At 42.4% G+C, this 26,153-nt stretch overlaps 1 protein-coding gene across 1 annotated transcript in view; it reads left to right on the top strand.

The window, feature by feature from the left end:
• The window catches only part of AQP9 (aquaporin 9), a 34,884-nt gene extending 12,399 nt beyond the window's left edge, over nucleotides 1-22,485 (top strand). The window contains exons 3-7 of the mRNA XM_004578045.3: nucleotides 5,930-6,056; nucleotides 11,469-11,606; nucleotides 12,905-13,023; nucleotides 16,289-16,506; nucleotides 21,969-22,485. Of these exons, the coding sequence (XP_004578102.1) occupies nucleotides 5,930-6,056; nucleotides 11,469-11,606; nucleotides 12,905-13,023; nucleotides 16,289-16,506; nucleotides 21,969-22,143 (777 nt within the window). The 3' untranslated portion in view covers nucleotides 22,144-22,485. The remainder of the gene's footprint in view (nucleotides 1-5,929; nucleotides 6,057-11,468; nucleotides 11,607-12,904; nucleotides 13,024-16,288; nucleotides 16,507-21,968) is intronic.
• Nucleotides 22,486-26,153: the final 3,668 nt, after the last annotated feature.

Raw genomic sequence — 26,153 nt, 5'->3', positions numbered from 1 at the left:
CCCATATGGGCGCCGGTTCGTATCCTGGCAGTCTCACTTCCCATCCAGCTCCCTGCCTGTGGCCTGGGAAAGCAGTCGAGTATGGCCCAAAGTTTTGGGACCCTGCATCCAAGTGGGAGACCTGGAAGAAGCTCCTGACTCCTGGCTTCAGACTGGCTCAGCTAAAGCTGTTGCGGCCACTTGGGGAGTGCACCATTGGGCGGAAGATCTTCCTCTCTGTCTCTCCTCCTCTATGTATATCCGCCTTTCCAGTAAAAATAAATAAATCTTAAAAAAAAAAAAGGAAAGGAAAGGACGAGACAGTAAGATTCCTCCTGCTAGCTTACTCTCAAAAGTCTGCAATAAGCTGAAGTGGGCTGGGCCAAGCCCAGGAGCAGAGGACTCAATTCTGGTCCCTGACAAGAGCGGTAGGAACTCAAGTTCCTGATCTGCTGCCAGTCAGGCTGCTCTGACATGGGATGTGGGCATCCAAAGTGCAGCTTAGGTGCCAGGCCCCATGTCTACCCCTGATGTGAGACTTTTGCATACTCAATTGCATGACAGGCTGGCAGGCCAAGGCGTGTAGAGTTCTGGGCTGACTGGTTGTCGTCGCCTGTTCCTCTCTGCAGTTATGAAAAGGAAAAATGCTCATAGGAATAGCGACTGTCCCTGAGAAAAGGGATTGGGTCCTTGAATCACTGACTTCCAGCTTGGGCAAGTTTTTCTCAAAGATGACCTTCCTTTAAAGGTAATCACAGATCCTCCCTTCAGAAACTAAGAGGCTTGCCTGCATCTCTGCCCTGAATAATTGAATAATTCATTCTGGAATTTCTTGGGCAATGGAGAGGTGATTCATATATGATATTTCATCTGCTATGTCCCTGGGTAGGGAGGTTAAAGATGAAGGAGAAGGTTTGAAGTTATAGAAGAAGCCTCCACAAAACATCAGGAAGCTTGTCCCTGGTTGACTAAAGGAGACAAAAGGAGAAGGAGTACCAGAAGATTTCACAGTTATGATCTGGGTGGTCAGCAATGATGGTAGGATAGAAGGTCACCTTGCACAGTGATGAATCCCATGCCAGTGCAGTTTTTCAAATGTCTTCCCTTTCCATCAAAATTCTTTTTCTTCTGCCATGCATGGAACCTGATAATAAAAATGACATTCATCCTCTTCTCATTACTTTTCTACCCGACACTAAAATCCTTCCAGGTATGAAATGACCTAACTTTGGAGAGAAATCACAAATGAGGCAAAACAGCTTGCCCACTTCCTTTCTCCCCACAAAGTCTGATCTTATGACTAGCAATGAAATAGCAACTATTTATAATGTCTGCATAGATGTATTTTCAGTGATGTTTTTATTGCTAGGAAATGAGTTTGTGCATAAGTGCATGGGCCGCTTGTTATTAACTCACTCACCAAGAGCTAGAGTTTTCCTCCTGAGTTTATCCTGAAAATAATAATATCCTGCACTTGTTGACTCTTGTTTTAATAGCCTCTTAAATTAATGTTATCTCATTTATACCTTTATGAAATAATCTTATGAAGTAAGCCTGCAAGGATTAATAAAACAAAATAAGATATGCATTTATACAACCACCTGGAAAAAACATAGGATCTGACAATGCCATATAAATTGTTACAGAAACAAAGATAATGAATTATTGAGAACATTTGCTTATAAAATTAGGAAAACTGGGCCTGGCATGATAGCTTAGTGGCTAAATCCTTGCTTGCATGCACCATGATCCCATGTGGGGCTGGGTTCAAGAACTGGCTGTTCCACTTCCAGTCCAGCTCCTTCTTGTGGTCTAGAAAAGCAGTGGAGGATGGCCCAAAGCCTTGGGACTCTGCACCCACATGGGAGACCCAAAAGACACTCCTGGCTACTTACTGGCTTCGGATCATCTCAGCTTTGGCTGTTGAAGCCACTTGGGGAGTGAACCAATGGTCAGAAGATATTTCTGTGTCTCCTTCTCTCTGTAAATCTGCTTTTCTTTTCCTTTTTTTAAAAGACTTTATTTTTACTGAAAAGCCAAAGCCCAAGGTTTGGGCTGTGATAGATTGCTTTCCCAGGCCACAAGCAGGGAGTTGGGTGGGAAGTGGAGCTGCCGGGATACGAACAAGCATCCATATGAAATTAGGGTGTCTGCAAGGCTAGAACTTTAGGCACTGGGTACCATGCCAGGCCAGTATTGTTTAATGTGTTTTAGGAAGATCCATACCAGATATCATCTCCGTTGTTCAGCTGTTCAGTTCAGAGGAACAAAATGTTAGGTAGTACAAGGATTGCAGAAACAGGTTCTGAATCTAAGGTTACTTCAAAATGTTGGTGGGAAACTAAAATTTTATTTTACTTTGCTACAAAAATGGTTTGAAATCTATGAATAAAAGCCAACTTCAAATAGTTGAAATGTCTATAATAACAGACATAAGCTTAAATTTCAAAATTTTTCTGTATCCAAAAACCTTTTTAAATTTCTTTTTAATTTCTTTATATTATTAGACCAGGGTGCTAAAATTCTCCTTTTTAAAAACAGGAGCCCAAACACTGGGGATATCCTCCGCTGAGTTCCCAGGAGTTGAGCCACCAGGACTTGAACCAGCACACCTATGGAATGCTGGCAGTACAGAAAGAAACTTAATATGCCACGACACCTGCTCCAGAATCTTATCTTTTCTGTTTTTTGTAAGATTTATTAATTTTTAAAAAGATTTATTTTTATTGCAAAGTCAGATACACACAGAGGAGACAGAGAAGATCTTCCATCCAATGATTCACTCCCCAAGTGACTGCAACGGCTGGTGCTGAGCCTATCCAAAGACAGGAGCCAGGAGCTTCTTCTGGGTCTCCCATGCGGGTGCAGGATCCCAAAGCTTTGGGCTGTCCTCAACTGCTTTCCCAGACCACAATCAGGGAGCAGGATGGGAAATGGGGCTGCTGGGATTAGAACCCGCGCCCATATGGGATCCTGGTGCATTCAAGGCGAGGACTTTAGCTTCTATGCGACCACACTAGGCCCAAGATTTATTTATTTAGAGAGAAGGAGTGACAGAGAAACAGATCTTCATCCACTGGTTCACTCTGCAAATGGCTGCAACAGCCAGAGCTGAGCCTAATTTCATGTTCTAACTCAATTTTTCTTTTTAACTCAATTTAAAAAAAAAAAAATGCTCTCATGTGCTACCATCCTCAGAATCCAGCAACCATTTAGGAAGGCACCAGGTCATGTGGAGAAGTTAAGGCATTAGTAGCAGCCAATACCATTCACAAGATGAATGAATGCATGAGCTTTCAAATTACGCCAGTGCCTGTACCTGTAAATGAACCATCAGTTCATCTGAATACAAATGGAGCAGAGATGTTCTGCAAAACACTGCCCACTGTCTTCCTCATTGCTCTTCACACAAAAATAAATAAACTTAGCACAGGAAGACCTGATGGTGTGAATCTGGGTATAAGTCCTCTGAGGAACCACTCTGGCTAAGGCAACTCAGTTCCCACCCAGTTCCTCTCTCGTCCTGTTCATTCCTGGCGGTCCCCAGCATAGATTATTCCCCATAGGAAAGCAATCTCAACCCCCAAGGTTGGATTGGAAAGTGTTAATCACAGTGACATTGGACAGGGTAGAAACCTCCTGAGATCCATTTAACGCTTTCACGGCCTCTGTAGACTAGCACAGGTGTGCACACATCTGAGCCATAAGGAAAAAGAAGGTGTTGCTTTGGAGTGCGTAACTGCTCAGGGATGGCCTCACTTAGAGTGGTTCTGTTTATCAGGTCATTTTAGCTGCAAGGATTGTTTATTTTTCACAGGAACCGCATGCTCACAACCTCATTCTACTAAAATGCCAGTTAGCTTGGAAGTCCTGCTCACAGCATTTGATTGACTTAAACTAAAAAGAAAGACCAATGTGGCTTTTAATTCTGACAGTTGTAATAGATGTGGGTTCTAGAAAAAGGAAAAAAAAAGATAAATCTAGGTGTAGCTGATAAACTTGAGAATGGATTAGGGAATTTCAGAAAGGGAAGAGGAAATGTGTGTAGTATCCAAAGCCAAGACGGAAAGAAGTCAATGACAGCCATGGGCATAGGAGGTACTCAGGAGGTCAAGGTCTCCTACTTTCCCCTACTGCCCAGCAGGATTATATCTAGTATATCCAGGAAGTGGGGACTAGAAGGGATCTTAAGAGATCATCTATCATCGTTTCTCTGCCTGTGGGGAGCAGGAAACTGAAAACATTCTGTATGTATTAAATAATTCTTGTTTGTAAATTCTGCTTCTCTGAAGGATCTCACCAAGAGCCCCAGGGAAGCTATTAAGATTCAATCCATCACTATCAGGAAATTGTCCATGCAAAACCATTCACTTCTCAGTTTTAGACTCTTCATCACCACTGATGATGATCTTCCCAATAAGAACCCTTCATGTTGTTCATCTCTTTTTCCTAAAATATGTTTCTGAAGCTTCTCTTAATGAGCTGTTGTCCTGTCCTTAAATATATTGGTTCATACTGAGCCAAATTATAGTAGTCCTCTATTTCTGCGCTTTCAGTTATTCATAGTCAAGAAAAAGAAGTGCGAGTTCTATATAATAAGGTATTTTGCAATAAAGGGAAATTATTGGTATATTATTTTGATATTTAATAGCTATTATTGCCATTAATCTCAAGGTTTCTAATTTAGAAATTGAGCCTTATTAGGAGTTTGTAGCTCAAATGCACTCCAGTATTCTAAACCACACCCTGATGACAGTTGGTGGTCTTTTGCTTATCATTTTCCTACTATTTTTCAAGCTTGCATGAAATTGTTCCATCTTTTCCAAGAACTCTCTTAAGCTAAATATTTTTAACACCCTGTGATTGCAAATTTTAACTGTTCTTTCAATGAATATATAGGAACCATTTTTTAAAAATAATTTAAAAACATGTCAAAAAGGTAGAGAATTATGCAATTTAAATTTTTCTTCCACACTTGATCTTAGTCAAAAGGCCAAGAAGCGATAAATTTTTCTTCCAATATCTGTTCCAGTTATTCAGTTATCTCCCATGAGGTTCAGCTGCACATGTATGTGTTGTATATTCATGGCTGGAGTTCAGGAATACAAAACAAATACATATGATTTACTTTAATGCTTTGCAGTGTGTTTTAACATGGCACTACATCTGTTTAAAATTTCTGATAATATAGCTTGGGAATCTTTTCACTTTGTACATACAGATATCCCTCATTGTATTTTAGGTTTGAATAGCACACTAAATGTATGCTCCATAATATACTCTTAAGATTTGTTTATTTTTTATTGGAAAGTAAGATTTACGGAGACAAGCAAAAACAAAGACCTTCCATCCACTGGTTCACTCTCCAAGTGGCTGCAACAGTTAGAGTCAAATCCGGAGCTTCTTTCTGGTTTCCCAAGGCTTTGGGCTCTCCTTGACTGCTTCCCAGACCACAAACAAGGAGTCAGATGGAAAGTGGAGTAGCCAGGACATGAACCAGTACCCATATGGGATCCTGGTACATACAAGGCGAGGACTTTAACCACTAGCCTAGCGTGATGGGCCACTTCATAATATATTTTTTCCTATCCTTTCTGAATTCCGATTGCACTCTCCTGCAATCTTCTATCAAAGCTTGCAGGAGACCCACTGTCAAGGCTCTCAAACCCCCACATTTACAGGGCCCAGGAAATTTACTTAAATGAATGAAACGAACCAATTGGAATCTGAACCCTAGAACCATTGTATGATATTTCCTGGTTTATTTATAGTCAAAGTTTTTAACATTATGCAGGCCAAGAAAAACTCATCTGTAAGCCAGATTGGATGCAGCCTCAGATCCACCACTTTGTTGCCCTTGCATTGCTAGCTAAAAGTGCATGTTATTTGTTTCCACTGCTTTCGACAGCGATCATCCCCACCTATTTACTGAGTTTTTCTCTAATTCCAGGTTCTTGGTTGTGGCTCTGTTGCCCAGGTTGTACTGAGTCGAGGACATTTTGGAGGAATTGTCACTCTCAATGTCGGATTTGCCATGTCAGTTGTAATGGCCATTTACGTGACTGGAGGTGTTTCCGGTAAGCAGTAGAAATAACCATAGCTACTGTTAATTCAACCACTTTCCAGGATGCTGGTGCAATTCTGGGTGCTTCGGATATTTGAACTTATTTAGATCTCAATGATCTTTAAGAGCTCATCTTTTGGGGGGATAGTTTAAGATCAATTACTTATGGAAGGGCAACAGTTAGCAGGAGACAGAGATGGGTGAGAACTGATGACTGATTCATCCTTATGTCTGGTCCCTTTTGCAATCAGTGTGATGCCCTACTGCACCATTTCCGAAATATCCACAAAAGCCACTATAGCAAATAAAGGTTGTCTGGACGTTTATGCACAGTTGTCAATGAGGGTCCAAGTCTGTTGAAAAATGGATGGTGCTTTCATAGAAATGCATATCTCATCTAGAAGGTCTTGGCTGAATTCTTCTTGACAACGGAGCTGTTCAGAAGCCACTCAAGCTGTGGCAGGAAATATCACAAATGTTGATATTTAATGGGTCTATGACCATGGGGACTTCAGAATTGAGCTGGTTACTGAATGTGCTCTGGGTTTGAGTGGCCAGGCTGGACTCTGAACACTGGGCAAGCCTGCTGGTGGTAAGGGATGAAAGCATTCTAGCAATATTGCATTCCAGGCACCAAGCTGGGTGCTGGGTGTGCTTGATCACCTTTCTGCTTTAGGATCGCACTCTGAGGTTGGTGTGACAGTCTCCATTCTACAGAGGAAGCAAAAACCCCAGAAGGGAAGGCATGCCTAGACCACTGGGAGTATTGCCTACTGGTCAGGAGCCCAAGCAGAGGTTGGATACAGGTCTATGTGACAGCAAAGCACATGTTCCCCATTCTGACACAGCATGCCCAATGGCGTCCTGTGTGAGAGGCTGCACAAGTAGGGTCTTTGTGCACAACAACCCTTGGCTAACCTGGCTGACTTGGTAGGTAACAAGTGACACCCCTGGAGTGTTGAAGAGTGACTTTCTGGGATAGTCACCTACAATGGTCAAGCTGGAAGCACTACAGTTTCAAATTTCAAAGAATAGTATAAAAATATCATAGTTGGAACAGAGTAGTACTGGCATAAAAGTAACACATGAGTCAGTGGAACAAAACACAGAGCCTAGAAGTTACTCCACATACATACAACCAAGTGACTTTTCACTCAAGTGCCTAGGACATACATTGGAGAAATGACAGTCTCTAGTGCTGGCAAAACTGGATGTATATATGTAGGAGATGAGGCTAGGTCCCTACCTTTCTTTTTTTTTATTTATTTTTAATTAATATTTAGCATTATGTGACAGTTTCATAGGCTTTGGGAATCCCCCTCCCCCTCCCCCTCCCCTCCCCCCTGGTGGATTCCTCCACCTTGATGCAGCATTACAGTTCAAATTCAATCAAGATTCTTTCCTTGCAAACATATATTAAGCATGGAGTCCAGCTACTTATTGTCCAGATGGGTTGAACAGTTTCTTGGGGAGACCATTTCTGGTCCGAAGTCAGAGCTGGTATAATATCATCACAGTCAATTAAGAGTCCCAATATAACATCAACAGCAATTTGCAATATTATGGAATTGACATGGTTTTGAGTAACCAGTATGTTAAAAAAAAAAAATCAAAGAACAAAATAACAAAAAACAAGTCCTAACCACAACCTATGATTAACTCATTGACATCTCAATTTTAGTTTATATACAGGACCGGACCGGCTGCTATATACCTTGAAAAGGCTATAGGGTACCATTCAGCTGTCTCATGTCTATTTCATTTTAGTATTTAGCCATTTGTTGTGTTGAAGTATAATTTTGTTGATCTTGTCAGATTTTGGGATAATCTAGACTGGCTTGTAACTCTAACAAGATATTTGTCGACATTTAATGTGCAGAACATTTTTTTTTGGGGGGGGAGGGGTGTGCAGGAAAATCCTCAACACCATGGTGAGAAGTGACTAATCTTTGTGTCCCACCCAGCAAGGCATGAGCCAATCCACGCCAGCTCTTTCTTGTCAGATTTCAAGCTCTACTTTCTGTTGTTTGTCTATTTATTTTAGGGTTTTTTTTTTTTTTTTTAGTTTGTATGATTGTTTGCTGTGAGGGGTTTTCGAAGCGATCCCGATGGTCACTGCGAGGGAGGGTGGGGGTCCAGAGGTGGAGCCAGGCTCGGACCAGAGAAAGCTCTCCTCCCTGGTCCCGAAGGACATTAATTCTTCTTCTGTGTCTGCTGACAGCTCAGGGCTTCTGGTTGTCTTTCCGATGAGGTTGGTTTCTGCGCGGTAGTGTTTGGACTTCTTCCATCCCCTGCGGAAGCTCCGGTTGGGGGTGGGTGACCTCAGAGTACTCAGCCTCCGAGGGCATCCAATTCCCTGTGGCCTCCTTGGCAGTTGGGGTATAGTCCTTGTTGCTCGTATTAGTAGTTTGTGTTGAAGATCTGGAAGTCTTCGTGGTTGGGATCCAAGCTTCCTCCTTACCATAGGTCCCTACCTTTCAACTCAAGATGGGTCAAAGACTCAAACTGAAGACCTGAAACTACAAAATTGCAAGAAGTGAAACATACGGAAACACTTGATGACACTGCTATAAATGATGACATCATGGATAAGATGATGACATCATGGATAAGATAAGATCCCCATAGCACGGGCAATAAGAGTAAAACTAGACAAATCCCATATGGGATCCCGGGGCATGCAAGGTGAGGACTTTAGCCACTAGGCTACTGTGCTGGGTCCAACATTTGACTTTTAAAATATGAATCATCCCCTTACTGTAAAAGGAGTTACAATGTCCGGCTCTCTTGTAAATGTGACAATCAAATCTAGTCAATCAGAACTCACAATGCCTTAATTATATAGCATCTCTCACAAAGTGTTTAACAGCAGTTGTTTTTGATGTAGCAGTATATAAGTGTAATAAATTCACTGACAAAGCAAAAGTAAGCATGCTTAATGGTAAGTAAAATAAGAGTTTATCTCTTCTACATGACTAATGTGGAGGGAAAGAGGGAATTAGACCAGTAGAATCCTGTAGGCATTCATCATGCACATATGGGGTCCAGCTCCATGGAAAACATTCTGAACAATCTGATCATCATAATGACTTTGATAGAACTGATATCTGAGTGCAGCATTCGATGGCTCTAGGACTCATGCTCTTCCCACCACACTGCTACAACCTTGTGGCAACCTAAGGTTGACCATTGAGTTGCCCTCCTTGTTTCAAAAAATATGCTCCAAGACATATCCTCTTCAGCCTCCATACAACTTCTCTCACTGTGGATTTCTACAGTGTGAGTTATCTGAATAGGGCTTTTATTTCTTCACCATTCATACTTCAAATACGTAGTACTCACTTTCACTGTACCATAAATAATGGTTCTAACTTCACAGATTAGTGAGGAGTTACAAAAGTATTAACTTGGGCCTGGCACAATGGCCTAGTGGTTAAAGTCCTTGCCTTGCATGCACCGAGATTCCATACAGGTACCGGTTCATATCCCAGCTGGTCCACCTCCCATCCCTCTCCCTGTTTGTGGCCTGGGAAAGCAGTAGAGGATGACCAAAGACCTCGGGACCCCGTGCCCACATGGAAGTTCTGGAAGAAGTTCCTGGCTCCTGGCTTTAGATCAGCTTGACTCCAGTTGTTGCAGCTGCTTGGGGAGTGAACCAGCAGATAGGAGATCCTTCTTTGTCTCTCCTCTCTGTAATTCTGGGTTTCCAATTAAAAAAAAATTAATACATCTTTAAAGAAGCGTATTACCTTGACTGTGGGAGATTTTTGTTTGGAAAAGGAGCTTGTAAAACAAGGCTCTTTGCTGATGGAGTCACCAAAGTGAGTGATTTTGATTGGAGGTGATTGCTTAGGTATCGTTCTGTCCACAGTGTATGTGTAGCCTGGTTGGGTGGTAGCTGCCCTCCAACCAGCCTCTGGAAGAAGAGGAACAGTGTTGGCCCTAGAAACCTCCCGCTACCTTTCGTGCCCGCCTCCAAGTTCCTGTTTTCAGCCTTCCTAGTAATCAGTTCTCCAGTCAATCCCCAGACTGGCATTCTTAGACTTCAAAGCAAAATGCAATGTTAAAGATTCATCTGTACTCTGAAATGTTGGCATTTTCTTGCTTCTACTAGTCCTAAGTAGCAGAGAAAGGCTAAGACAAGACCCTTGTGATTCTCTCCAAGCCTACTTGTATTTGGAAACTCAGAAAGAGCCCAGTTTTCTTCATAGGAGGAAAGCTTCTGAAAAAACTGTGGGGGGTCAGCGAGTACAGGATCCTTATGGCCACCATCCGCTTTTTAAAAAATTTTACTTTGAAAGCAGAGTGACAGAGAGAAGGAAAGGCAGAAAGAGAGTTCTTCCATCCATTGGTTCACTCCCCAAATGGGTGCAATGACCAGAGCTGAGCCAGGAGCTTCATCCAGGTCTACCACATGGGTGTAGGGTCCCAAAGAACTTGGGTCATTCTCTGTTGCTTTCCTAGGGGAGCTGGTTTAGAAGTTGAGCAGCTGGGACATGAAGTGGTATCCCTAAGGGATGCCAGCACTGCAAGAGGAGGCTTAGCCTACTATAATACAGCAGCAAGCTCCATCATTGTCTTATCTACCTTCTGTTTACAAAAATATGCACAACTTGAGACTGCATGTTTCAGTGTGGTATCCTTGAGAATGACTCTGATTGGACCTCACATGAAGGCTCAATTGGCTAATTCTGTACCTCAAAGTGCCAGGATCTCATATAGGTGCCGGTTCATGTCCCAGCTGCTCCTCTTCACATCCAACTCCCTGCTTGTGGCCTGGGAATGCAGTAGAGGATGGCTCAAAGCCTTGGGACTCTGTACCCACGTGGGAGACCCAGAAGAAGATCTTGGCTCCAGATTTCGAATCAGATCAGCTCTGGCCATTGTGTCCACTTGGGTAGTGAACCAGTAGATGAAAGATCTCTCTCTTTCTCCTTGTCTCTGTAAATCTGACTTTCCAATCTTTAAAAAAAGAAAATTCCTAATTTCTCACCACACAGCATGTCTGCAATAAATGAATACCCTCTTTCCCTGTAAGTGAGCCAAAATGTGTAAAGATGATTTTTCAAATTATTTAGTTTTTCTGGCCACTAAGGCAAAGAAGACTCTAGGTAAGGTGGAAATGTCTGGAAATGGCATGACATACTACATAGATCTAGAGTTTAGGTAAACCTGGAATTCAGTGCTGGTTCTACTATTCATAGCCAAGTGGCCCCAAGAGTGGTAACTTATGTGTCTTAGCTTCTTCACCTGCTAGATGTTGTTGCTCCCATCTCACTGGGCTCTTAAGGGGATTCAACACATATGAGAATACCCCAGCAAGTGATAGCATTTGGCAAGTGGTCAGTAAATGTTGCTGTTACAAACACCCCAGCTGGAGATGCTTTCTGCACCGCCTTCTGATATCGCCTTTTATTCCTTGTAGGTGGCCACATCAACCCGGCTGTGTCCCTTGCCATGTGTGTCTTTGGACGGATGAAATGGTCCAAGTTTCCATTTTATGTGGGAGCCCAGTTCTTAGGAGCATTTGTAGGGGCTGCAACCCTCTTTGGTGTTTACTATGGTGAGTAGGGGCCCTGAGTCCAAAAGTTAGGAAGAGGCAACATCAAGTTTAGAAAGAGATGACATCAAAGTGGTAAGAGGAAGAATTTTAGAATTGACAAGAAGTTCAGCATCATGAGAGGCCGTAAAGTCTTGTAATGAAAATGGCGACATCTTAAATAGGCGTCAGATGGGAAGTGGTGGCCATGACAGCACTGCAGTGTGAACACACAAGGACAAGTATTAGATCCATTGTTTCTCTACTGCTTTTTCTAGTTTGATTAAGAAAGGAATTGTTAACTGGTGGCCAAAGGTTTCACCAGTCAGAATCCTGGAAAATCTCTGAAGAAAGAGGCACAGTGGAGAAAAAAAAAAAAGGCTGGATGGGGAACCACCACAACTCTCCTTTTCTCAGACAGTCAGAGCTTCTAGTTCTGTAACTGTCCTCAGGAAAAGCACAATAATAGTGATCCAAGACCCACATTTTACCTCTATTGTAACAAGAAATATTGAGTCCATCTGTGTGAATTAAATGAATTATCTCATTTGGGCTCAGTGTCTTCCCCTGGAACGTGAGCACATTTAATAAAATTGACTCCCAAGATCGTTCCCAAGAGACTCCTTCTGTCTAATTCAATGCATGATTGATGGTTGTCAAAAAGACCTTGGGAATTAGAATTTATAAAGCAACCCTGGGAGAAACAAGTTGTAGAAAGGGGTGTCTCCCTGCACAGTGCCTCTCTGAGAATTAGAGTCTAGGAGGATAAAGGAAAAATCAGAATCAACCCATGAGGTTAGAGACCCAGCTGCCCTGGCAGGAAAAGCCTGGAATGGGTGGTGGGGTGGAGGGGAGGGCGGGGCGTGGATGTAATTATGTTGGTGGCTGCCATCTTCCTGCGTCTAGATGTATCATCTCTATGCTGTGATACCCTCCAATTCTAGAGTGCTTATTACAGCCTACAGAGACCCTTCTAAGAATCATGGATTCTTCCTGTTAGAGGAAGTGCCACCCAGGCATTAAATTGATCTTGAGCATTCTGAATTGCCCCATATAAAACTTTGGTTGCCAGGATGGTTCTGAAGATTTGTTTCGAGTCTGTTATAATTCACCTGACTAGCCAAGGGCTTTTGAGCACTACCTCACCATCGTTGGACTCCTAGGAACCATCTCTAAAACTACCACACTGGGAAAGGATAGTGCTAGGTCAAGCTCAATATGATTGCTTGAGTTTTACTGTGGTTAACTTGCACAATATTTGCTTTAGTCTTCCCTCAGCCCTTGTCAGAAAACACTGATGTTCAGAGATTTGTTTTCCATAGATGCGTTTGTGTCTTTTGCTGGTGGAAAGTTGCTCATCGTGGGAGAAAATGCAACAGCACATATTTTTGCAACATACCCTGCTTCATATCTGTCTCTGACAAATGCGTTTGCAGACCAAGTAAGTGTAGATTCAACAAAGACCTAACTTGGGTGGCACATCATGATCTAAGAAGGAAAGTGCGTTGGCATGTTAATGGGTTTATTAGGAAGGAGAGACTGTATTTTCTAAGTCAGAGGTCACTGGAAAGTTTTCTTGACTTTTAACAAGTTGATTCTTTAACAAGTAGATCCTTTAACATGTAGAAGGATTTTCTGCCTTCTCTTGAATACATATGTGTTTTCACATCATTGAAGGTCCAGAAGAGTGGATAACTGGACATTTCAGCCGCTCTGCAGGGAAATGGCATTGATTTCACCATTTTTGTCTCTTGTGGAGTCCACAAGAAAGATCTCTGTCAATTCAAGAAATATGAAGTGTGGCTGTTCAGCCCGGTGGATCACAGATCTCTGTCTTAAAATGTACATGGGTTTATATGTACTCAAGAGAGTTAGAGGTTTCTATATCTTATTAACATTTCAACAAGGTGGTGTGCTCAAGCATCTGTGATATTATCAATTGCAAAAGTTTTTCTGGTCTGTGTATGGCAAGCACACCCAATAGACTTTCCCTACTTCTACTCCTACTTCTTCTACTGACTCAAGAAGGCTGCTGGTCACTTTGATCAGTACAGAGGAAGAAAGAAGGAAGGTAGCAAGGAAAGAAGGAAGGGAGGAAGGAAGAAAAAAGGGAGGAAGAGAATTCTTCTGTTGTTGGGACTTAAGCAGTGGTGCAGGTTAGAGCAGATATTGTACAAAGTGAATCATCCAGTTTGCCAACTTTGATTACTTCCACACAATGGATGGATGAGAAACTATGCCCTCTTTTCTTGATAGTCTTCCCTTTCCAGTTTGGTCAACAAGTCATGCAGTGATCAAGTGTGTTCAGCCTTGTGTCTGGAGCTTGAGGGACCAATAAGTAAATGTGGGTTGGAAAGACCCAAGAATTGTGGCTAAGTCCCTAAATTAAAAGAATTGCTCTGATCCCAGCTTGCTGTGAGGCCTCAGTTTCTTTGGACTCATGGATCTTAGGCCAGGGACCATTAGAGTGAAATAAATAAGTACTAGAAAACCCTGATGTCTCAACTGTGTGCAGAAGCACCTTAGGCTTTGGGGTGCGTTCTTAAAAAGTCGATTATCAGTAGATACCTAATAGAACTCATGATTGCAAATTATTTCATCTCAAGATTACTAAAGACCTAAATATCATTCAAGTGCATTCCATAGTTTAATTAATAACCATTCATTCAGCTAATAAATATTTATTGGGAACCTACTGGGCCAGATATAGCTCCATGCTTTCAAAGCACTCAGGGTTGGATGTTCCATCTGACAAACATATCATCCTGCTGTAGGTGACAAGAGCAATGATAGGCAGGAAGTCAACAGCATGGAAGACAGACCCATGCGCTTCTGCTGTGCCCAAGAGTGGCAGGACAGGCTTTTCAGAAAAGAAAGCTCTTGGGAAAACATATGTCTTTGAAGATAATTTTTTGTAATATTGTCATTTTGAAAGCAGTTTGAACAGGTGCTTGGTTCCTACCCCGATTCTTCCGCAGTATGCCCTAGGGCCTCTTTTTGCTCAAGTTTTCTCATCCACAGGCCAAGAAGCATAGGATTCACCTCCTGGGGTTATTATGAAGCTTTCGTAAGATAAAACACATGAATTACGTGCCATGTAATGTCTTCAGTGAAAAATAGGAAAAAAAATTAAGGGAAACAGCAGCATCACCATTTCAGAATACTTGTTCTCATTTTTGCATATCTCTTACAATTTTTCTTTTAAATAAAAACAGAGTATTTTCATTTAATTACGTAAGCATTTTCAATGCTAGTAGATAGCTTTTATATTTATACCTTTTAATGGTTATCTAGCCGACAATGAAACAATGCTCCATCATACAGATGGAATATTCCTTACCTGAAATATTTGGAACCACAAGTGGTTCAGACCAGATTCTTTCAGATTATGGAATATTTGCACTTACATCATGAAATATCTTGGGAGAGGGGTCCAAGTCTAAACACAACATGTGTTGCTGTTTCACATGTAGCCTGAAGGATATTTATGCAGTATTTCTAGTGCACATTGACTGTTACCTGTCACCTATAGGCAGGTATAGAATTTTCCATATGCAGAGTCCTACTGATGCTTAAAATTCCAGATTCTGTGGAGCAATCCAAGTTTCAGGGTTTTTTTTGTTGTTGTTTGTTTGTTTTAGAAAGACAATTTTACAGAGAGGAGTGACACAGAGAGAAAGATCTCTTGTCCATTCATTGAATTACACCCCAAGTAGCTGCAACACCTGGAGCTGAGTCTATCCAAAGCCAGGAGTCAGGAGCTTCTTCCAGGTCTCCCAAACAGGTGTAGGATCCCAAGGCTTTTGGCCATCCTTGACTGCTTTCCCAGGCCACAAGCACGGAGCTGAATGGGAAGTGGAGCAGCTAGGACACAAACTGGCACCCACACAGAATGCAAGGCAGAGGTTAGCCAGTTGAGCTATTGTGCCAGCCCCAAGTTTTAGATGTATTTACTGAGGACACTGAACCTCTCACAGTTAGGTCTTTCCTTATTCATGTATACTTAGAAGGCTTCCAGTCTTTCAGCACTATAAATAATGTTTAAATGAACATATTTGCTTTTTTCAGTTTTCTCCATGATTTAGATTACTTGTAGGATATAACGATGACGTATCCACTAGCTTCAAATTGTCTGAAAATGCTTCTATTTTAAAATGTGTCTTGTTGAATTACTGCTAACTTTCAAAGGAATGAGAGATGCTTTGTTCTACAAGCAAAGCTTTAAGAACTGGCATCCTTTCCTTCCTTTCTTCCTTTGGTCCTATTTATTTCTTTCATTGCAAATGAGTTCTTCCCGTGGTTTTAAAAATGAATTTGCTGTTCATTTCTTTTGCCTAACGTCTTTCACTGCCTATTTCCATAAGCTCTTCATTATTTTTTTTTTCCCAGTCTACAGCTGACCTTTTTAGTTAGCTAGGTAAAAGCTTAGCAAAATTTTGTGTGTTCAAATAACCTTATCCAGCACCGGATTTTTCTAGATCCAAACCTGACTGCCAGTTGCTAAGCATGTGACCTTGGCCAGGTGACTAATCTGTAAATGAACATTGGATTGGTCTCTTGGATTACTGTGAAAATGAGAGCCATATGCTCACTTAGTGAATGCTATTACCACGCTTATTTTTAATATGAAGGGGTGACAGTTGAGGTGGGAAGTGAGTAGGCTACAAGATTGCCCATTTCCTCTTGTCCATCTCCTCTCTTTCCAGGTACTTTCTACCATGTTCCTCCTCATAGCTGTGTTTGCTATTTTTGACTCCAAAAACATGGGGGTGCCTAGAGGCCTGGAGCCCATTGCTGTGGGCCTCCTGATCATCCTCCTCGGTGGCTCTTTGGGACTGAACAGTGGCTGTGCCATGAATCCAGCTCGAGACCTGAGTCCCAGACTTTTCACCGCTTTAGCCGGATGGGGATTTGAAGTCTTCACGTAAGTGTTTTTGTTTGTTTGTTTGTTTTTAAGATTTATTTGTTTTATTGGAAAGGCAGATACAGAGAGGAGGAGAGGCAGAGAGGAAGATCTTCCATCCAATGGTTCACTCCGCAAGTGGCCGCAACAGCTTTAGCTGAGCCAGTCTGAAGCCAGGAGCCAGGAGCTTCCTCTGGGTCTCCTGTGTGGGTGCAGGGTCCCAAGGCTTTGGGCCATCCTCGACTGCTTTCCCAGGCCACAAGCAGGGAGCTGGATGGGAAGTGGAGCTGCCAGGATACGAACCGGTGCCCATATGGGATCCTGGCACGTTGAAGGTGAGGACTTTATCCACTACATTATCATGATGGGCCCCCTCCTAAGTGTTAAAGGTGGAAAAGGAGAGACAGTGATTTATGCTGCACGTTATCAGAGTGGGCTGGGTTTGCACTGGGAGATAAGAGAGAGCTGTGATGGGAAGGTAAGTACTCCTTGTGGTTCTCCATAGGGGAACATTTCTCTAGGGCTTTGTGGCAAGATATTTCTAAGAAGGTTGGGGGGACAAACAGAAAGATAGGTTCTAGATAATAAATTCAGTAGATCTATGCATGTCCCATGTGTTATGGCAATAATAATCTACTAATTTGTTTTGAAGATTTATTTTCATTGCAAAAGCAGATTTACAGAGAGAAGGAAAAGCAGAGAGAAAGATCTTCTGTCCAATAGTTCATTCCCAAAGTAAATTGTTTACTTTGCAATGGCCGAGGTTAAGCCGATCCAAAGCCAAGAACCAGGAGCTTCTTCTGGGTATCCTATGTGGATGCAGGGTCCCAAGGTTTTGTGTTGTCCTCCACTGCCTTCCCAGACCACAAGCAGGGAGCTGGATGGGAAGTGGATCAGCTAGGACAAAAACTGGCACCCTTTTGGGATCGGGATGCAGGGCAGATACAAGGCGAGGATTTAGCCACTAAGCTATTGTGCCAGGTCTTAATCTGTGGTTTTGTGTCTACCTTTTTGTTACATAAATTTAGGCTCACTTTTCAACGAATTTAGGACTAGAATATGTAACAGTATTGCAGGGCATCATGAATGATCTCAAGAGATCTGTATGGAACACTCTCCAGGCTGTGGTTCCAGTGCTAGGCACCTGAATTTGAAAGTTCTAAGTGTTGTGTAAATCCTGTACGTACTGAGAGAACACAGATGCAGGGAATGAGTAATCAGCCAAGGAAGTAATAAAAGACATAACTGAAACAGTGAAAGCTGAGTTAGGTCCTGAGAGCTGAGCAGCAATGTCCTAGCAACACAGACATAACATGGAGCCAGTGCCTGAAAACTGGCAAACCTCCATGGTTCCATTGCATACCATGTTGAGGAAATCCACCTGCTGCTAGGACTCATCTCCCAGGACCGGCTTCGCCGATTAGGCTTTTCTCCCTGTCTTCCCACAAACTGTAACCCCATCTCCTCACGGCAGCTCTCTGTGGGAATGAATCATTTTGTTTCTTCAGGGAACAGGCCTGGAATACTGGAAAGGGGGAAGAAGACCATGTGTGAACAAAATCCTAGTTTAGTGTTTAAGAACCCAAAACACTAGAACTTATATATATGCTGAACTAGACACATAGTGCATGTCATGATTTTATTTAAAAGAAAGCTTGGGTTGCCTTGCACCAGTCTGAAAAGTAAGCTTTCAAATTGGTGACCCCCCTTCAGCACCTCCAGCACACACATACCCAGAGAACCTACGCAGTTGCTTCCTGATACGTCTGTCTCTCATGACAGGGCCTGGGCCATAGAAAGAATCCATAAAAATATGAATAAGAGAATGAATACATTCTTTATGTCAGACAATGCCTAGGTATTGAAAGATCCAAAGAAAATCAAGTGATTTCCTGAAAGTCAAGAAACTGACAGTGTAATGAGTTTCCCAGCGCAGAGATTCTGAGCCGGAGGCAGGCACTTTTCCTCCAGAGAGCTTTGACAATGCCTGGAGACATTTTTGACTGTCACAATTGAGTAGAGATAGGATTGCCACTGGTGTCTAATGAGTGGAGGCTAGAGATGCTAAGAAAAGATGGGACAGGCCGCCTTATAACATAATCATTCAGCCCAAAATGTTCATACTATTGTGGTTGGAAAATTATTCCTGAGTAGTCACAACGAAAACATGAAGATTTGTAGTTAGAAAGGCTCCCTTGTACTGTTCCAACGGAGCATCAAAGACGCACGCCTAAACATCTCCTCATGCCAGAGGCCCACAATTAGCCCATGAGTTTCTTTTAATCCCACCTTCCAAATCTACACATTTGGAGATCACATTTCTCCTCTCACCTTGGTCTTCTTTGACGATTCATTCAAGGCTCTGAAAAAGCACTGTGCCTCAGCAAACAAGCAGGTAGAGAACTTGCCTGAGAGTTCCAGAATTCTCTTAATGTCAGCCTCTGATCTCCAAGTCTCTCACGAGCATGTCATGTGTCTTTTCCTCCGAATATTGGTTAGCTCAGTCATGAAGCTATTTGGTGTCTTATTCAAGGGTGTGTGTTAAACCTGTAACTTTGTTTATATTCTACTTAAGACTGGAAGGCAGAGGTTGAAGGTGTCAAGCACCATTAAGGGGAGTTCACTAATTAACTCCAGGAGTTAAGGGAAGAGTTATAGTTCCAAAGGTAGGAATTACAAGGGCGGAAGTGGAAGAATTTTGTAGCATTTAGTTAGGCATGCTTCAACAGGCAACAGAAATGATGCCTGACGCAGGCAGGACCTGTAGTCAAAAGAAAATTTTAAAATAGTAAGGCATCTAGTCTAGAAAGGGTACACAGAGAGGACTGGGTTTTTCTAGTCTCTATTCTGTAATTTACATGGAATAGCAAAGGATTTGAGGCATCATTAGAGTGTCAATTTAACAAAATGAATCTGGCATCACTATCGAGCTGGACTGAAAAAGAGGAGCATCCATTAGTAAAAAGCTGAGTGGCTGTTAATCCTCAGTCAAAAGGTTTTGCAATAAATAAATGAATAAATAAATAATTGCAGGAGCACAGCCCTGCAAGGTCTCCTTACCTTGTCCCATGCCTCAGAATTCTACTTCCAAGGGGGATGTCATAGGTTGGACCAGCAGCTGAGATCTCCAACATTATCAAGACTGTCTTGTTCCCAGTCCTCATTTGCTGCTGCACAGCCAGTAGGGGGAGAGGTTGGGGAACCCAAACATGTGCCAAGAGCAAGAGCCAACAAACTCTGGGACACTCCTGCACTGTCTCTGACTAGGGCCATGTTTTCCAGCAGCGTCCTCACCGGTCATGCCTATGATTTAATAGATTGAGGATCTGTAAAGTATAATTGTTTTTCTAAAATAGTTGACCCATAGTAATAAATGTCTAAATTTTTAAAAAAGATTTATTTATTTTTATTACAAAGTCAGATATACAAAGAGGAGGAGAGACAGAGAGGAAGATCTTCCATCTGATGATTCACTGCCCAAGTGACCGCAACGGCTGATGCTGCGCTGATCCAAAGCCAGGAACCAGGAAGGGTCTCCCACGTGGGTGCAGGATCCCAAGGCTTTGGGCCGTCCTCGACTGCTTTCCCAGGCCACAGTCAGGGAGCTGGATGGGAAGTGGATCAGCTGGGATTAGAACCGGCGCCCATATGGGATCCCGGGGCATTCAAGGCAAGGACTTTAGCCACTAGGCTAGTTACCAAGTTCCTGGCATCTTCCAACTCAGATTGTCACACGGTCACGTCCCACTGCCCATTGCAGGTGAACACAGCTGAGCTCCTCCACTTAGGACCAGTGAGTCTGGCACAACTTATCTGTTTGGCCTTTTAGAAGGAAGAGAACTCAGTCCCTGGCATGAGGGCATGTCGGCCACGTTCCCTGGCATGTGCTTTGGATGGTAGAGTTTCTTTCCCTTTGAAAGGAAACGAAGCATCATACAGAGTAATCTACCTCCAGAGAAAGCTCCCAGTTCTTTAAAATCAGATGAAAGAAGCAGTTACCCTCCCGTACCTCCCTCCTAAGGAAATTCTGACATAACTGAGGGGGTGGGGAGTGGCGCTGAGTGGCCAGAGTATCCTCTTTCCCATGCTGTAAGAGCGCCATCTGGTGGCTGCTCTGCTCCATCTCACTGCCCTTCCTTTAAGCCTGCATTGATGAGAGACTCCAGCAGCACTGGGATGCTGCAGGTGGAAGGGAACCTGAGCAGAGCGCAACTGGAGCTCGGAGAGTTCTAGACAATCCCGAGATTAGAACTAGGTCACGTGGAGACCGAGACAGGGCTCTTGCTTTCTGCAACTTTATTATCCTTTCTAATCAAAATTCACTGTAAACAAACAAACAAAAAAATACTTCGGAGTATTGTGTAGTGATCCAGGATATAATGAAAAGGTGAGGAAAGTATTCTTGTAGAATGCAACTGGTACCAAGTCCTTACAATATGTGTTCCTCTGATCTGCCTGTCTCCTCGAGAAGTATCCTGAATTTTTGCGTTTATCATTCCCATGTTTTAAAAAGATGGTAGGGCCCAACGCAGTAACCTAGTGGCTAAAGTCCTTGCCTTGCATGCACTGGGATCCTGTATGGGCACCAGCCCATATCCTGGCAGCTCCACTTCTCATCCAGCTCCCTGCTTGTGGCCTGGGAAAGCAGTGGAGGACGGAGCAGGCTTTGGGACCCTGCACCTGTGTGAGAGCCCCTGGCTCCTGACTTCGAATTGGCTCATTTCTGGCCATTGGGGCCAGTTGGGGAGTGAACCAGCACACAGAAGATCTTTCTCTGTCTCTCCTTCTCTCTGTAAATCTGACTTTCCAATAAAAAGAACAAAATCTTTGTAAGGAATGAGACAGTTTTATTTTGAACACTGTATGTTTTATTCACTTCCATGTACTTGTGAACTTTTGTACAGTTAGTTCAATGATCTCTTTCCAAAAGCCATCTGCTTTTCCCTAGAACTATACCTTTAATTGAAAGTGCTAATACTGAAGATTTTTGAAGGACAGTGAATCATGGCACAAAAACCCAATCAGAGCTGTGACCTTAAAAAAAATCCATAAATTTCAAATAAATAAGAAATTAATATATCCACCTTGGATTTTTTTAAAAAAATCATTCATTCATGGACAAGCATTCCTTGATCACTTATTCTGTTTGTGTGCATAGACTAATCATGTCCAGAAATATTCCCAAGTTCTGAACATCTCCGTTCACAAGCCCAGGCCTTCCAGGCTGAGGGAAAGGCAATTCCCAAACAGCTGACCTGAGTGCAGGACCTGTCTTGACCATTGACATAGGACACACATTTTCAAAAAGGAAAGTAAACGGAACCTAATGTCTCACAGGTATCAATGGAGTAGATCATCTGAAATCGGGGGTCCTAGAAAATCTAGGGTTCATTCCCATGCGACAGTGATGATATTACACTAAGCTTCTGCTTAAGGAAAAGGAAGGCCAAGAAATGTGTCACTAATTTCTCGTTTGATTTCAGAGTCGGAAATCACTTCTGGTGGATTCCTGTAGTGGGCCCTTGCGTTGGTGCTGTCCTTGGAGGTCTCATCTACGTTTTGCTCATTGAAATTCACCATCAGAATCCGAAATCAGATTTCGAGGCAGAACAATCTGAGGACAAGCCAGAGAAGTATGAACTCAGTGTTGTAATGTAGTAGAATGCTCTAAAAGAAGACATCAAAGCGTGTGTATTTTTGTAAAACTCAGGTGCAGTTTTCTCTGCTAGCTGTGTGGTGAACATGAAATGATGAAAGCAACCAACTGGAGGATTGGAAACACCTCTTTCTGCAACTTTCAATAGCAAGAACTGTCCCCTGAAGCAGCCTTCCCTTCTGCCCTGTTTATTTCATTCTTGATGGTCATCCTCATTGCTAAGTGGAAACTAACATCCTAAGATCTTGGCCACAGACTCAAATTGATGGTCTTAATATGCAATGCCTTCATGAAACCATGTCGCCAAAAGCCTCATGTTCAACGTCAATAATAAATCCCAAGTATCAACCAAAATCCAGAGTGAAAAAGCAAAGTTAACATATCCACAAACTAGAGAGCTAGCTGGTAAACTAGGCTAGCTAGCTGGTAAAATCCTGCTACTGTACTTGTATACAGATAGGTATTCTAGATTTGTATGAGTCCTACCCTTTTTGAAACCTGGGGATTGGGAAGGTTATCAAACGACGCTGTAAAGCACAGATGAAGGACACTGGGACACTAAGAAACCTCAGGAGACAAGATGGATTCAACAAAGCAAGTGGAATTTTTCTAATGGAAATCATTTATCAAGTTAATCTTTGGGTCTTTTGCATTTTAGAGGACCCCAATTAATTTCCTTATATTCAGTATATAATGACCTAACATACAATTGTCACCTCAGTCATGAAAAATACATCATTCTATCTTTCTAATTGCCATGTATTTTCCTAATTGCTCCCTTGAGGACAGCCATTTGACAAGGTGAGTCAGTGGCTGTATTCATCCATTATTCTACATAGGACCTCAAAGCCAAAGCTGGAAGCCTTCCCGTCCTGGGCTAGTAAAACCTTCACACTAGAAGGTCCCTGGAGAGGTAACAATAACTTATTGGACTTTACCTTTCACAAGGCATTTTCATATATGGTCTAATTTAGTCTTCATAATGACTGAGGAAATACCTTGCTGTCCATTTTCCAGATAAAGAAGCAAAACCTCAGGACGTGAAATGAGTGCCTGGGATCATTTGACAAGTTGAACACTGTGCGATGTACCCTTGACCCTTTGGAGGGTCAGTTAGACCCCTGAGAATCTCAGCCAAGCCTTGCTGGCTGCTCAGAAGCAGTAGCATTGTCAGCTCCCGGGACATACACACACGCACCTTCTAGACTTATGCTCCCGCATTCTGTCTGGTTTTCCTCCCATAATTACTGGAGTGCTATTGAGGAAAAGAGGCAGCAGTTTGATTATAATTTTCCTGTGGTAATAGGCATTATCAGAGGCTTCCCTTCCTAAACCATCTTTGGCCTTACTGAGTCTCGATTTAGCTTCCCTACCAATCTAAACATTATATTCCAAGAACTGCTTTTCCTCGGCCTGTTCAGGAATTTTTTGAGTTGATATTACTTTCAGCTGAAGAGTCTTAAGCGCCAGAGGATCTGCTCTGTATCAAAGGATATACCTTCAGTCATGTTGCTAAGAAGCCCAGCATTCTGAGGCATCCAGTTACCAAATGCTGTGTGATGATAAAAGAACAACAAATGGCAAATGCAGACTGGCTCTGATGACCTACGATTTATGGAATATGGAATTTTCCCTCTAAGGCTACCCACAAATTTCCCATTTCCTATTTAAAATAAAAAGGTTGGGTTCTTATTGGTTTCTTTGTGACTTTTTTCTTTTTGTAGGTAAAAAGGCTGCTAAATATACTTAGTTCAGAGATTATCCTGTCTACCAAAGTTTGGTTTCTCTGGCAAGATTGGAGCAAATATATGCAAATAGTTCAGAGAGGCAGCAAGAGTTGAGAACACTGTTGTTAACTAGAAGTTTAACTAAAAGTCTGTTTTCAAAGCCATTTATTACAAACCAGTAATTAATATTGGAAGCAAATTATAATTTTTAAAGCAAAAGAGAACCCGAAGTTGGAGTTCCCGGATGGATTGTGGAATCAGTGATTCACAAAGGTGCTCATTAAACACTATTTGATGATTGATGACAAGGATTATGAAAAGGAAACATACTCTTAGTGGAAATCGACTCCAGGAAGTTTTTAAAATAGAAACAGTCTTATTCCTTGTGCTCACATACAAATCCTTCCCTGTCCCCTAGTTTGCAAATATATGGGTTTGCTTTTGCCAAGTTCTTGCCCAATAGAAAATTCATGAGATTGAATAACTGCTATCCATCAATAACAGAGCTAAGTAATTCTTTTGAAAAAAAATTTTTTCCTTTAGGAGTTAGCATTGTAGCGTCACCTCTTCCCTCTCTTACGACAATTGAAAGCCTTGAGCGTTTATCTTAATGCCAAACTTAGAATTTCTCTGATTCCAATCAGCTAACATCTCAGAGTATGTCAAAAGATTTTTCTAACCACTCACAACCAGAGTCAGTGTTTAGCTGCTGAACAAAATAAATGAAGTATAACTGTCATATTTAAAACTTTGCTCCTCAAGATACAAATGAGTACTTTCTTGGAATTGTTGACATCCACGCATTCACACACATCTTATTAAGGTATGCCGTTGCTCATTAATACCATTAATGGAAAAGAGTTTTTTTATTTTACAGATTGACTTATAAATTTTATTTACCCATAAAATCTATCATTCAAGTAACACCATATTGTTGCCCACAGGTGAACTGAACTGGAGCTGCCATAAATAATGTATACATCCCACTGAAGCCCTTGAGGGTCCCTGAAAACTGTGTGCTGGGGTTAGTTGGGAAGGAGCAGTATCATAGCTGGAAATATGGGATACATTATTGGTGAATTTTTTCAAGTTTGAAGGTTAGAACCTAGCAAACGGTATATATTAGGTCAATATTAGGTAAGTTTCCGTAGACATCTTGATAAACTAGATGTACCATATAGATTACTTGACTCACCAAACACCACCTACAAAGAGTTGTTACATATTTGTTCCCTGAGATAACATGGGAACCAATCAAACTCCACAGAGAAGCAGTAGTACTGATATAAAGGGTGGCTGGGTGGGTAGATAGAGCCAATCAACCAAGCCACAGACTCTTGTTACTGGAGATGCAATGTCTTTAAAAAGGCTGCCTCTTGGGTTAATAAAAAGGAGAGCCTCATATTAACAGAAGACAAATACAAGAACTCAGCTGACAGAACCCGTGGATCTACAGATGGGTGGAGCTGCCGCCCCAGCACAGCTGGTCTGTTTCCCTCTAGGGTTGCATATTTTTCCAGGGTTTTCAGCCCTTTTGCCTTCCTGAGTCTCTTCCCCTCTACTCGCTTCACAAGTAATTAACATAGTTGTAGAAATGTTCTGGTGATGGTATGTTTTGTATTCTTTTATTCCTCTACAACACTTCTGAGATCAAAATAATTTTGTAGCTTTGGCTGCAAGTGAGCATGGAGTCTAACTAACGGGGTGAGCCTTTCCTCTGGTTTCCTTCCTAGTGTCCAGAAACCAACCACACGCAGGCTACCCGAATCAGCGTTGGAAAGTCTTGAGAGTCCGTCACAAGGAGCACCCCAAAGCCCCAACGTGAAGCTACAAGAATTGTTGATGAGTGGCCCCCCCACCTCTCCTCCTCAGATACCACTAAGGAAGGGACTTCTGGACTGAGGACCGATTGGCAGGCAGAGCATCAGCAGTCCTTGAGATCCTGTCAGGCGTTATCTGGTCTTAATTCTCCAGTGGTATCACACAGTTTGCAAAGCACGCTAGGGCCCAGCGCCTCGTCAAACGCTAAGAACAACTCAGGGAGTAGATCAGCACGCACATATGCACATTTGTGGAATAAGAAAGCGAGGCTCCGAAGTGCTGAATGATTTGCACCGAGTTGGAGAGTGGCAAAGATAGGATATGACACGCGTCTGAGTAAGATGCCCACTGTCCCAGTTGGCTCCAGACTCAGGGGTCTCCTCTGGAACCCACGAGCCATTCCACCCACCTCACGACTTCTCAAATGATTTCACTTACGTTCAGTGTCCTCTCACATATCAATG

Source organism: Ochotona princeps, chromosome 6, assembly GCF_030435755.1.
Source record: "Ochotona princeps isolate mOchPri1 chromosome 6, mOchPri1.hap1, whole genome shotgun sequence".
NCBI lineage: Eukaryota > Metazoa > Chordata > Mammalia > Lagomorpha > Ochotonidae > Ochotona > Ochotona princeps.
The sequence above is the reverse complement of the archived record's forward strand: the minus strand, read 5'-3'. Positions and strand labels throughout refer to the sequence as shown.